We start from the raw sequence: 15158 nt of genomic DNA on the forward strand, positions 1-15158 counted from the left end.
TTCATGTTTAATTTTTAAATATTATTTTTTTTTCTTTTACTATTACCTTAAACAACATGTTTAAATGCGAACAGTATATTTTCGCTGATAGATCATTTAAACATTAAGAGACAATGATATGTATTCAATTAAATATTCACACACCACCTGGACATTAGTTATTCGCTATAATAATCTATTACTTAATTATATTTTAATATACACTAATAATACAAGTATCTACCACAAGAAGCATTAGTTCTTCATAGCGTATATTTACATTAATATCCCTGATTCAAACACAATAGCGTTTTGTCCAATATCGATGTGCCCAAACACAACCAGTTAGGTTAATGTGTTGAAATTTAAAGAATGTATTGATACTTAATAGCATAGACACATATCATGTCATTAGCAAACGACACACATCGCATCTCCGAAATTATACACCAACAACGATTTAAAAACTTATAAATCTATATTAAATCAAACATCGGCTCACTTAACAGCAGACGGAAAGAAGATTAAAAAAGGTGGGAATAAATATACAGATATAATTCAAAATCTGTTTCCATCTGGCAGTGGACTATCTGTGAAACTACAAAAACATAATTTAGTGTACTGGAACGACCCCAACGAATTAGTCCTTCGTTTGCAATTACTTTTAGCTTCTAAAGCTGCTGGTAATACAGGTGTTTCTAACGAAATACTTTCAATTTTTGAAGAATTGCGCGAAGCCGGATTTATAAAACATATTCCAAATGTCTAAACGAGATATAGCTAATGAACTACACAAACCTGCTAGAAAAAATTATACAAGGCATAGAGTTAATGTTTACGGTAAAAACGATCTTTGGCAGGCCGACTTGGTCGAAATGATACCGTATTCGAAGAAAAATAAAGGCTACAAATATATTCTATGTGTTATTGATTGTTTTACAAAGTTTGCTTGGACAATACCATTAAAATCTAAAACTGCTAAAGAAGTTTCCAGCTCAATGTCTAAAATACTGCATAAACGCACACCAAAACTATTACAGCTCGATAATGGTAAAGAATTTTACAATTCTACATTTGATGCGTTAATGTCTAAATACAACATACATAAATATTCGACTTATAGTACTATGAAAGCGTGTATTGTAGAACGTCTTAACCGCACACTGAAAGAAAAAATGTTTAGAGAGTTTACGGCCCGAGGTTCACACGAATGGATTTCTATTTTACCTTCATTGATTGACGAATATAATAATTCAAAACATAGGACCATAGGCATGACACCAGTGCAAGCTGATGCAGATCCAACATCTGCATCCAATGTTATTATTGTTACAGACAAATCTAAAGTTAAATTTACGAAACTATTTACTTATTGAATTGCTATTCATGTGGTGAACTACGATAAATACACGACTGTGTCCTATTTGTACTGACGTATAGTACTCAAAATATTTACACTATATATAATACGGACAATACGGTGTATAACATTTTTGATTGAATCTGGTGTATCTTGGACCTTGATGAAAGAATTCTTTGGTGTAGAAATAAACAAACATGTGAAGGATCTATACCTTCTAATTTTTCAAAATATTTGTAAACACTTAAAATTGACTGAAACTAATTATTATACATTATAATATAAGCAAATATATAAATATTAATAACAGTTAACAAAAAAAAAAGTCTTACCTGTTTTAAAGGAAACTTATACGTGTGATTTTGTTGCCAATAGACTTAAATATTTATACAACACAATTTACTCGAGCTAAGGCATCTTAGTATTTAGCTTCTTTAATCTGTACTTCTCCACTCCAAATTGATTTTTTTTTTGTAAAAAATAGAACACATGCTTTTTCATAAATGTCCACATCAATGACGGATTGGAATTTCAAACCAGAAAATTCAATATTTAGATTTAGGAGTGGGGAGGGAGGTTATGTAACAGACTTAATTTGAGGCCTTTTGGCTTTTGGCCTGTGTGTCTAACCTAACCTACTGTCACTATAATATGAAAGTTAGGCCGTTGGGCAACACTGCCATAGAGAATAGTATTATTGTACAACAATAGCATTATATCAACGGTTCCCAAACTTTTTCTTCTTACGGCGCCCTTTTGGAACTGAATTTTTTTCATGGCGCCCCTGATCAAACCGATGACCATTTTTTTAGATAAAATAATAAATAGAATATTTTAAATTTATTCTTGGAGAACATAATGATTAGCGTTGTAGCGCACACTTTAGGAACCGCTTCATTATATGATATCGGTCATTAAAGTCCACTAAAACCAACGCCGCGCATCGCTCGTATAGAATGTACATAAAATGCGTACCAACACAGGTAAACATGTTAGTTTGTAATTTGTATCTGAAGTTAATATTAATTAATACAGTTAATAAAAATGGTTTCTTAGGTTCAAGTAGTATTGCCAAATACAATTTACGTTTACTTTAAATAAGTTAGAATTTAATGTGTTTTTCAAATATAATTTACAATGTTTTTTTCAACACATTTTATATTATTATCAGTCTGTAAGAATCAAACTACATTACTTATTACAATATAACATCTGTGTGTACTATATGCATTATTATATTGTACACGTATAATTTTACTGGAATACAAGTATACAATAACATGAAACCTATTTATTACGAGAGTTTTTCAAACTGTCAACCTGTATCTGTAATCCGTAAAAGAATTACCCGACACACTGTAGAACGCCTATTTCCAAAAGAATGCGCAAACAAAACTTAGTTTTGTCACCGCAGGAGATTGCAGATGCTCACCGTAAATGGTCGTCGTATATTTTTATACGAACCACATTATCTGCATGCCAGAAGGCAAATGAACAGGAAATGTTTTCGGTATAGTACCTACCACATATAGACATTTTGATTGTGTTGGAGAATCGACAGTACGACATGTATTTTATAGGCAAGTACCGGAGTTGACCTTATATGGACCTATATTCTATACACAATACACGTATATAAAGTATATACATTTGGCAACCCGTCTGTGCACGTCTAAACAATGATAAATGTACTTATACCGGCAAAACGCATTGTCGCCGTAGATGTTTCTGCTTTTCACAGCTACAATGGCATTGTATACTCAGGATATATAGCGCGTCGGGAGACATATTAAAAATATAATAAATAATGTCGTGATACAGACAATTTGAGTGTACCAGAAAGTACCGAGTATAATGTATATACTGTATATATTATTATATTATTCATTAAATGAATTTCATTTGTGGTCTTAATCCGGAAAGGAGCCAGGAGGTATTGGTTACATTCAACATTGTAGCACATGGGCACATATTATTCTTTGTACTAGAATTCAATAAAATATATATATATTGTACACTCACTACTTCCCAAAATGTCTTAAATAAAACATCCAAAACTATATATTTGTTATTTTGTTATGCAGTGACACTTTTGAACTATAGCTCCTATAATAACATAATGGAGTTTTAGAATAAAACACGTTCTTCCACAGTTGCAACATCATTTATTGCGGATAAACATCGAACGGCGCCGATGAGTCGTAAAAGAAACTGTATGCGTGCGCGTGACAAAGGACATATAGGTATGTCAGCAACAATACGAATTTTTATCTTGCCTGCGTTCTACACTGTTTTCTACGTATCGATCGGTTTTCGGGCAATCTTGTAGTCAGGGTGGCTGGGTGAGGGTTGCCGGACCGTACACTACACTAAGAAAACGTCCTTTCTTATTGTGACGATGAGACACGTTGATTCGGACGCAGATTCGGCTGTATTAATATAATTTACAATTGTAGTGTATTCATGTCTCATCGTTAGTTTTCGGTAAGGTACTCTCGGTTTTCTACTTGACCTGGTCTTTGTCACTACGCGTTATATTGAAAATTGAAAACCTACATGTATCATTGTATTTCAGGTGTAGTAACACTAAACCATAACAAGTACGACTATATAATATTACGACATATTAATTTGTATTTATTATATGTGCTTTGCGTTCTAACATTCGATTTTTTCGCTCAATGGTAATTTAATAGCATTTTAAATACTTAATTCGAAATAATATTTTTATGAAATATTCAAGTACATAATATTATACAATTTTTCATTAGTATTAAATTATGATAAATCATAGCCAATAATATTTTTAAAGGTTTAACGTATCGATTTTTATTATTTTTTTTTATTATATTTTAACTATATACATAATTCATATTATATTGTAATTTTTACAAGTAATTTGCTACCAATATGATTCAAAAACATAAACAATGGTTTTGCGTTAATGCATTTTGTTTATATTGCGTATTGGCTAGATAAAGAAAACAAAATATAGTGTCAGTACATCCTCTTGACTGTCTAATCAACTGCACCAGCTCATTTTATATTTCTGCTGCGGAATTATTATAGGTCTAAAAGACTAGGACGACGACATGGCGGAATGTTTTCGAATACATTTCACAGCATGAACAACCAAAAATAACGATACATATAATAATAATAGTAATTAATATTATAAACTACATATTTTTCAGTCATAGTCTTTCCTATGAATAAAATCAACGTCGGCCCGTCCTTGCGGGCCGTGCCCACTTCCAAAACCACAGAGCTGCAATCGTCTACGTTGCCCGTGTCGAGCGCTAGATACGCTCGATGGCCCTTCCCGTATTACGAATTCCTGCAGAGTGCACTGAGTGCAGACCGGTTCTATCCAGCGCTGTGCTTTGTGACTTACGTTTCGTCATTCGTTTCGAGTCGCACTTTTTGACACTTGTACTTCAATTTTGTTCGTCACCGACGTTTTCAACGTAAAAGGTATGTTATTCGTTTTATCTATTTGTTTTAAGAGCATATCGGCGCAATATAATAGATAATTCATTCGTATGATTTTCGGGTAATTTTGGCGTACTTAAATATTACGTTATTAGAATTATTAATATTTTTGAAGGTTTGACGTGATCCGTTTAATATTTTAATATTATTGTTTGACCTTTAAATATATTTCAGATAATAATTGTACAAATCTATTATCCTTTTATAAATACTATTATCTTCCATTGAATGTTAATGCTCCAACATTGTTTTGTAGGTATTACTTTTCTTTTAAGAGAACGTAGAACCCGCATGTGTTGTCTTCGTCTTACAAACGTGCGACATGGCAAATTCACGTTCACCATTTTCAATATTAGAGTGAACTGACTTATTATAAAATTTAAAGGTAAGATAATAATCATGGTTAGGTTATTGATAATTATCTTACTTTTAAATTTTATAATAGGTCAGTTCACTCTAATATTAAAACAAACAGCACAATATCGAAAATGGTGAACCAAAATTTGTTATGTTGCACGTGTGTAAGACGGAGACAACACATGCGGATACTAGCTATACGTCCTCTCAAGCGCGGTACTTATTACTTTACTTTCGTACCGTAAAGGACATTGTTATTTGCTAGAAAGCCATGAAATCATTTAATATTAAAATATTTATTCAATTATATCATTATCATACAAGCGAATATTAAATACGGCTATTTACTCCGTTATATTATTGATTATAATATTGAGGGAGTTAGTCAGTTAAGTCGATTACTATGTATTTTTAAAATTCGAGGGTCTCATCCTGTGCGTATTTCACGGAATATGATCAAATACACAGAAGTATTAAAATGTAGATAAGCAAATTATATATATTAATGCAGATAATATGTTGCTTATGCACCTTACCTACTCTTATTCGCAACTCTATTTGCTTTGTGCAGTTGTGATAAAGTTAAAAGATATTAAACACTCGAATCTAAATAAAAAAACAACACTGATTTATTTTCGTTGAAATAAAAAAAGGCTCAATTTTAATGTATATATATAAAAAAAAATTATATATATTATATGTATTTTTATGTAGCTGATATGAGAAAAACATATATATTAACATGACTTTTGTCAATAAGGTTAGTATGAAAATTATTTTTAAATGCATATTATATTTTCATATTTTCTAGCCTTTTAGCACTTAAATACATAAATATATAACAACATTTAACAAAATTCACATCTATAATTATAATTTATAACTAAGACATCATCTAATGTCGTCAAAAACTAAATGTATTACTTGGCCATCGCTCACAAGTATACAGGTATAATAGTTGAACGGGAGCTATTCCCATTCGAAAAAAAATGCGGGTCACAAATAATAATAAAGTCATTCAAAAATTAAACCTTTGAAAACATGACATTCGGGACGTATAGCCCACTCAAAAATAATAATTACCTTCTGAAAAATTCATTAATTCGCATATTGTTTTTAAAAATCGAATTTTGAATTTATAAGAATTTATTTTCTGGTTTTCATTTGAAAATTTGAGGCAGAAAAGTTAAACCCGTTAATTAATATTTAATTATTATTTAATCAGTGCTCATAGAGTACACAATACAATTTTATTATCATCATCATAATACTTCTTATTTTACTTTTTTAGTCGTTTTATTCGTAACATGCGGAAACAACTTAAAAATGCATTAAATTCTCGGCCTTGGTCATTACCTATTTTAATAAAAACAACAGCATTGTATATTTTAATCTCAGTTTCACTTTTCTGATATCGGAATATCTATCGCACTTGTTTTCATACGTCATGTTTTTCGCACACATATTTTCAACTAATTTTAATAACATTTTAATATTCGATTTTTAGTTCCTATTTCCCTATCGGAATATCGGAGTATTCTGAGTGATTCTTTCAAAGTAGTATGTAAAAGGGGATTCTGGAGCCTCATCCTCATCCTCATCCTCAGCCCTCATCCTCATCTCTCATCCTTATCCTCATCATTTCATTAACTGAGCAGCCGCCCGATCCGTGACGTATACGATATACCCCGCTACCCCGCTCTTCCATCATCCTCATCATCTCATTAACTGAGCCGCCGCCCAATCCATGACGTATACGATATACCCCGCTACCCGGCTCTTCCATATCAATTGGCCGCCGCCACCAACACTGCCGTCGCGCGAGGAAAATAATTAAAAAATTTTATTCATCGGACCGGGATTCGAACCCGAGCCCACCGCAACCCGCCGCCACCGCAACCGCAACCCGCCGCCGACGCCCGATCGCGTACGTGCACGACTTGTATTATTGTTATCATATACGTATGCATACAACCAGTTATCATTTGTTATCATTTGTTATCACATGGTATAATATACGTGCGTGATATATATTTAATCAGTTATCATACATTTAATCAATTATCACACATTTAATCAGTTATCACGTGTTATCAAACATTATATTTTTTAATATTAATTATTTTAATATATATATCACTGACGTATTTACAATAAGAGACATTTATCTGTGTTCAAATAAATATCAATAAATTGAAAGACACTTTCGAAGTACAATAAGATACATTTCCTACCATTAGTAGGTACAGTAGGATTAAATATCAATATTCAAACACATTTCTTAACGAAAACTATTATTATTGAAAAACGCCATAGCAATGTTCATTGAAAGGCACTTCCGCCGTATTGACGATAATAGGTATTCAATTAAATATACACTGCCCCACAATGATAAAGACACTTCCTGCCATTACAAATCGCCACCGTATTGTCATTACCTGTCATCACTTAAAGGACAATTATTAAAGGATAAATACCTACTATATATTACACTAAAGATATTAAAATGCATATTAGTGAATAACACACATTAATGACTGATATTAGTACCTTCTGCCAGACGTATACAGTGTAATATCAATTAAGTATCAATATTCCCATTCGTTTATATAAATCCTGAAAATAGTCAACAGTCCTCCAGTACGTTTTAAACCGTCGTATACGCGTCTTCATGTTTAATTTTTAAATATTATTTTTTTTTCTTTTACTATTACCTTAAACAACATGTTTAAATGCGAACAGTATATTTTCGCTGATAGATCATTTAAACATTAAGAGACAATGATATGTATTCAATTAAATATTCACACACCACCTGGACATTAGTTATTCGCTATAATAATCTATTACTTAATTATATTTTAATATACACTAATAATACAAGTATCTACCACAAGAAGCATTAGTTCTTCATAGCGTATATTTACATTAATATCCCTGATTCAAACACAATAGCGTTTTGTCCAATATCGATGTGCCCAAACACAACCAGTTAGGTTAATGTGTTGAAATTTAAAGAATGTATTGATACTTAATAGCATAGACACATATCATGTCATTAGCAAACGACACACATCGCATCTCCGAAATTATACACCAACAACGATTTAAAAACTTATAAATCTATATTAAATCAAACATCGGCTCACTTAACAGCAGACGGAAAGAAGATTAAAAAAGGTGGGAATAAATATACAGATATAATTCAAAATCTGTTTCCATCTGGCAGTGGACTATCTGTGAAACTACAAAAACATAATTTAGTGTACTGGAACGACCCCAACGAATTAGTCCTTCGTTTGCAATTACTTTTAGCTTCTAAAGCTGCTGGTAATACAGGTGTTTCTAACGAAATACTTTCAATTTTTGAAGAATTGCGCGAAGCCGGATTTATAAAACATATTCCAAATGTCTAAACGAGATATAGCTAATGAACTACACAAACCTGCTAGAAAAAATTATACAAGGCATAGAGTTAATGTTTACGGTAAAAACGATCTTTGGCAGGCCGACTTGGTCGAAATGATACCGTATTCGAAGAAAAATAAAGGCTACAAATATATTCTATGTGTTATTGATTGTTTTACAAAGTTTGCTTGGACAATACCATTAAAATCTAAAACTGCTAAAGAAGTTTCCAGCTCAATGTCTAAAATACTGCATAAACGCACACCAAAACTATTACAGCTCGATAATGGTAAAGAATTTTACAATTCTACATTTGATGCGTTAATGTCTAAATACAACATACATAAATATTCGACTTATAGTACTATGAAAGCGTGTATTGTAGAACGTCTTAACCGCACACTGAAAGAAAAAATGTTTAGAGAGTTTACGGCCCGAGGTTCACACGAATGGATTTCTATTTTACCTTCATTGATTGACGAATATAATAATTCAAAACATAGGACCATAGGCATGACACCAGTGCAAGCTGATGCAGATCCAACATCTGTGATGATAAAGCAACGTAAAATTATTAATGGAAAAATTAAATTTAAAGTTGGTGATAACGTTCGTATCAGTACGCAAAAAGGTGTGTTTACAAAAGGTTATTTGCCGAGCTGGTCTACGAAAATATTTAAAATTGTTAAAATCAACGAAACTTTACCTACTACTTATCAGCTACAAGATTATAGTGGAAAACCAATTGCTAGCTGCTTTTATTCAGAGGAAATATTGAAAACAAATTATCCAAATGACTTTTTAGTAGAGAAAATTATACGTAAGAAGGGGAAGCAAGTTTTTGTGAAATGGCTCGGGTTCGATAATACACACAATAGTTGGATAAATACAAGCGACATTAGAAAATAGTGACAGTCGAGTTGCAGACATGAACGTGTTTGGTAGTTCTCAGTCTAGTGAAACTAATAAATTTTTAGTAAACCTCGAACAGTCGATCAAATCGTTTTCGTCTAGATTAGATAAGATCGAACATTTACTCGAAGAAAATCATAAATCCGAACAATTTCAAGAAGAACAAGTAGAAGCGGTACAATTGACATGTATACAGATAGCTGAGCATATGACAAGAGGCGAAATATCATTACAATCAATCAAACAAAGTATAGACGAAATTAAAAAAATAATACCAGCTATACTCAGTCGTCTTAATACTATTGAAACGTATTATAAAGACAAGCCATAATGACTTCGGCCATCTTGGACATGCAATGTGTACTTGGCGTCAACAATAAATATATGATTAAAGAAATGTCTATAGTAGACACGGCAACATGGGCGACCCAACACTGGATTTTTAAACATTCAAAATCGATGGAGGATAACAAAAGTCGTAAAACCAACAAGTGGCTGGAGCGTAATTATCATCAACTAGCTATAGAATTTGGTGATGTCGAGTACGAAGAAGTCGGCAATATATTGAATTCATTAAAATTCAGATGTATTTACGTCAAAGGCGAACAGAAAAAACAAGTTCTTATGGAGTATATACCACACGTCGCACTTATCAACATTGAAGACTTGGGCTGCCCTCGTTTGGATCAAATATGTGATGACGAAACTTTACCTTGTTGTATTTTTCATATGGAATTTAATCCTAAACAATGTACATTTTATAAAGTTTTTGCTATAAGAAAATGATTTATAAATAATTCTTAAAAATATAACAATAATAATATTTTAACATTGTTTTTTATTTTACATAGGTAACCTAATATTTCCAATAAATGGTTATAGATAACATTAATATACATATAAATTATTCAAGTGATATTTACAATTACAATACATAACAAAAAAAAAACATAGTATTTAATTATTTTGACATGCATTCCCTTAGAAGTAATCTCATTAAATCTTTATCCGATTCCTCCCACTCACGCCCAGCAACGTCTACAGTAAACTCATGATCTGGCCAATCAACAATCTGCTCGTTATCATCCCTATAAAATTATAAATATAAGTAAAATAATTTGAAAAATATAGAATAATTTAAAAACTTACTCTAAACTATAATGACCGTGAGCCAGTGTATGTATTTTATCGTCTAGCGCCACTCTTTTGTCATCGTAGTTGTTGTATGTCAATTTATTTGTTTTGATTGTAATTAGCTGATGTTTGAATGAGCGAATGGATACATTTTCTGTATATTTATCAAGACTTTCATCTTCGAACAAACACTTAACATGATCCTCCAACGTCATATGGTTTTTAACCACATGCTGTCTTACACCCTTCGCCTTGATCTGCTCTCTCACCACATCCTCTTCTCCTGTATATATGTTGTACACGTATGATTTTGCACGTAGTGCACAAAACTCTGTCATTATATGTCCTTTTGCTTCATCAGAGAAAAACCCGGGCACCTTCTTCCTAGCTGTAGTGTAGCACGGATGGATAGGAGGCAAGTCCGACGAGTCTAATCTATCCATCAAGTTGGGATTCTCAATCAAGTCTTTGTAAAAATCTTCAGTTTTAATATGGTATACCAACGAATCTGAAATAATAATTAATATATATATATTAAGTTTATACTTCAAATTAGTTTTAATATGTTTACCAATATCAGTATACATAAGTTTGATATTATCACCATAGTGCTTCTGCATTACGTTGTAGTGATAATCGTACATCTTCGTCTTGGAAATGTCAAGAACAGCAAATCCTATACAAAATATGTTAATAAATGTAAAATAGAAAATTTAAAGTGTATTTACCAATATATATAGGCTTATCAAATTTGATTATTTTGTTTTCTAGTGCCACCGCGTTCAGGTTTTCGTTATAGTTAGTAGCATGTTTAAATGTCGTCTTATTAATAAGTTTTTGTAATCGTCTCTCACACGACACCAACTCCATCTTCATTTCCTTTCTTTTCGATTGCATAGTCTTCCCTGAAAAAAGAAACTGTTGGTAATATAGTTAAATTGGATAAAGTAAAGTAACATACCAAATACCGCATTATTCATTAATTTGAAAAAGTCTTTTTCAAAGTCGTTCTGTGCCTTCTTCCTCATCTCTATGTTTAAGTTAATGTAATTCGCCAACCATGCAGACTGGCTAAATTCTAAAACTCTATTCACCTATAAATTAAGATATAATGTTAAAAATCTGTTTAAATCTTGTAAAATAAAAATATTTACTTTTTCAACTATTAACCCATTTTCAATTGCCTGCTGTAGGTTCCGGTAATGTATAATATAATTTTTCTTCTGCTGAAACGTTGACATCAATTTTTTCACCTTTGAGCCTGATGGTATACCGTTTTGTGACAGTAAAGGCAGATCATTATGTTTATCATGTAAATGTTGTGGGTATGAGACATCAATTTCGTATACTCGCCCTTTGTCTGACGTTGGTGACATCTCACTCGGTCCGTTCAAGTTGGATTCAACCCAATTGAAGTCACCGTATGGCATATACTGACACATAGCCCAGCCATAGAGATTATTACCTGTAAAGTTTAAGTTTGAAAAATTAATAATAAAAAAAAAAAAAAGTAAAATAAAATAAATAAATAAATATATTTACAGTCCTGGTATATCAACTACGATTTCTCCTTAGTTTCGTCATAGTCTGGGGTCTTTATATTATTGGCTTTGGCATGTCTCATGCTTGCCTGCACTAATCCACCACGAATACCTATGAAGAATATACAAGATTATTATTATACACGTAATTTTAAAAATTATATTGATATACTAACCATTCTCATACATTAATAACATATCGTAATTACTCAACAGCTCCAACTTTTTCCCGGTAAACTTCAACATCGCGTCAAAACTTAATCCTGGTGCAGTAAAATAATACGCCGCGTCCAAGTTGTATGTCTTAAGGCACACATCGCGAAATTTTTCAAAAACGTCCGCCAGCAGCAACACGTCGATTTTCAAGTACAGATCACTGTACTCGCCCAACGTCTTGCAACCGAAGTGGTCCCGTGGTCCCAGACCTCCTTTGCATGCGTGTATTCCTCTTCCTTTATTCCCGACTCGTTTAACGTGCTATAAAAGTCCCTCTTTCTCGGTAGTCTCTCTTCATCCAACCTGTCCCAACTATCTGTGTACTCGTACGGGTACACTCCCTTCTGAGTCACGAGCGACATATCGACTTTATTAAAAACTTTAGCGGTCTCTCTGAAGTTCTCCAGACCTGGTGTTACAAGATTTTTAGCTAGAGTTGATAGTCCTGATGCCATGAATCTAAAAGTGTCTATGAAACGGATTTGGAATTTACTTGACACATATTTAGAGAATGATATGTATTTTTCCTCAGTGTTTGGTATTACTCTAATAGTCTGGGTGTCATAACCAAGTTCTGTGACTATCAGATGCGCGTCATAGTTGGACAAGTTATGGAAGTAGCACGGTACAAAAACGGGTGTTCGTAGTTTTTGGTTGCATACATTGCAGAGAGTTTGACGGTATTTTCCTGTGAGATGGCAATGGTCAGCTGTCTTACGATATAGTACCTCTGAAGGTGGGGTAAACTCGATTTTGCATAGGTTGCAGTGCGTCGCTGCTTCATGAACTTGTATGTCGTCTGCGGACATATTTATTGGAATATTCGTTTTCAATAACTTCTCTATCTTTAATGCTATTTCAGACACGGTTTCGACAAAATGTCTCGCCACGTCCTGTCGACTCTTACTTCCTCGATATAATGTTGGTTCCGTTGGTATCTCATGTCTCGCTAATATCTCTATCTAATATATATATATTGCTCGCCTTCACAATGAGTCCATAGCTCATCGCTTCATGTCTGTGCATTATTTTTGTATTTCCCCCCTTCTTCTCATCCGTCTTCATCAGTATAGTTTCGAAATCTGCATATATTACTATAGGATGTCTCTGAGTGTTTCTCCATGCTTCAAATTGCAGACATTCACCTTCTTTCGGCATCACCGGTAATATTGGCTTATGTGCACCGCATATAAGCTTATGCTGAGTTAACGCCTCAAGCCCATTCAATTTATATTTATATCTTTGATTGTCAAAGCTGGTAAAGCACCTTTTGCAAAATACGACACTCTCTTTATGTCCAGTCTTTTGAGAGCGTATAAGGCGTGAAAAATTCGAGATGTAGATGTAATGCGACCCGCTTTCGTCTGCTACCAACAACAGATCAAAGTGGTTGGCTTTCTTCTCATCAACGACACGTAGCGGGTACACCTCGTACGTCGGATATTTACGCGGTGGCTGAAACTTTTTGTCTAACCCATACACATTCACAGAGACAGTCGGGTTATTATATTCGAATTTCTTAACGTCGGATAATGGCGTTGGGAACGATATACCATTGAAATTGTATTTGTCCTCGTGTTGTCTATAATTTTCTCCTATACGTTATACCGCCGTCCCTGTCACATGCTTGGCTAATACAGCCCACTTGAAGCACTGTTGGTCTACATTCTGAGGATTTATTGTACCCCGTTTTCTATCAATATACGCAGGCAGTGGTATGTATTTGTACACGGTCAACAATAGCCCATCTATAGATTCCAGGGTAAACCCGCTTCCTCTGCTAGTATAAGCTTCTTCCTCGGTCAATAATTTTATATAAGCTCTTTCAATAATCTCAGCAATGTTACTTTCCGAAAAAACTTCAACTGCTGATGTTTTAAACGCCCTATTTTCGGACGAATTGGATACGTTTGATCGGTTATAAGTAGCCTCGAGCTTCAAGCTAAATTTTATTGGATGTTGTTGCACGTGATTTTTCATCATGTCTGACAGATCCGGTGTAAGAGGACGTAGAAAGTCGGTATAATTTTTAACATTATTGAAATTTTTTGTGAAATACCAGATGATTTTTCGACCCGCTGACGATGAAATTTCAACTAACCCGGGGGACTTCACCATATCCATGCGTGCTTTTTTCGCTCTAGCAGCCGAAGTGGTGTTGGCGGTGGAAACTCGTTTACCGTTTACGTCCGTAGTTGTATAAGAGTTAAAAATAAAATTAAAAAACCCCTAATAAATCTAAAGAGAAACTAATTTTCTTATAATAGAATAAAAATGTTATGTATCGTTTAAAATTAAATCTACCAAATGGTTTGACAACCGGTGCAACCCATCAGCATATAAATAAAATTTATGATTTATACGAATCTTTGAAATTATACCCCATCTATAATATTAAAAATAAAACTAACCTGTATTATCGTCTTGAACTTTTTCAAATTCTTCCATAGTTGCCATGCAAATCTCGTCCTCGGATACCATGTTCGAGCCACCAGCTGGGATATCGGGGATGAAAATTTGAGGGGGAATCTGTGTGTCGCCCTGTGGGGCAACGCAAGGCGCGAACTGTATGACACTCTGTCGAGTGGGTTGAGCAACAACCGGTGCAGATATGACACACCGTTGAATAAAACACACCGTTGGATAAAACATTAGATATAATGTAATATTAGATATAAATTAATAATAAAAATAAATAAGTATACATACCATGAGCATTTTTCTCATGCCTCTTAAGATTTGACATGACACTGAACGAT

General features: G+C 33.3%; 1 protein-coding gene and 1 pseudogene across 1 annotated transcript; both read right to left on the reverse strand.

Moving 5' to 3' along the window:
- Positions 1-10469: 10469 nt before the first annotated feature.
- On the reverse strand, positions 10470-12084 carry LOC113558619. The gene is made up of 6 exons (XM_026964115.1): positions 11797-12084; positions 11604-11736; positions 11371-11547; positions 11214-11318; positions 10658-11150; positions 10470-10596 (listed from the first exon to the last, which is right to left on the reverse strand). The coding sequence occupies exons 1-6, from the start codon at positions 12082-12084 to the stop codon at positions 10470-10472; spliced, it is 1323 nt and encodes a 440-aa protein (XP_026819916.1).
- A 1254-nt stretch (positions 12085-13338) lies between these two features.
- Positions 13339-14925, reverse strand: LOC113558276 (annotated as a pseudogene).
- Between the last annotated feature and the right edge of the window lie 233 nt (positions 14926-15158).

Source organism: Rhopalosiphum maidis, chromosome 4 (genome assembly GCF_003676215.2).
Source record: "Rhopalosiphum maidis isolate BTI-1 chromosome 4, ASM367621v3, whole genome shotgun sequence".
In the NCBI taxonomy this organism is placed as follows: Eukaryota; Metazoa; Arthropoda; class Insecta; order Hemiptera; family Aphididae; genus Rhopalosiphum; species Rhopalosiphum maidis.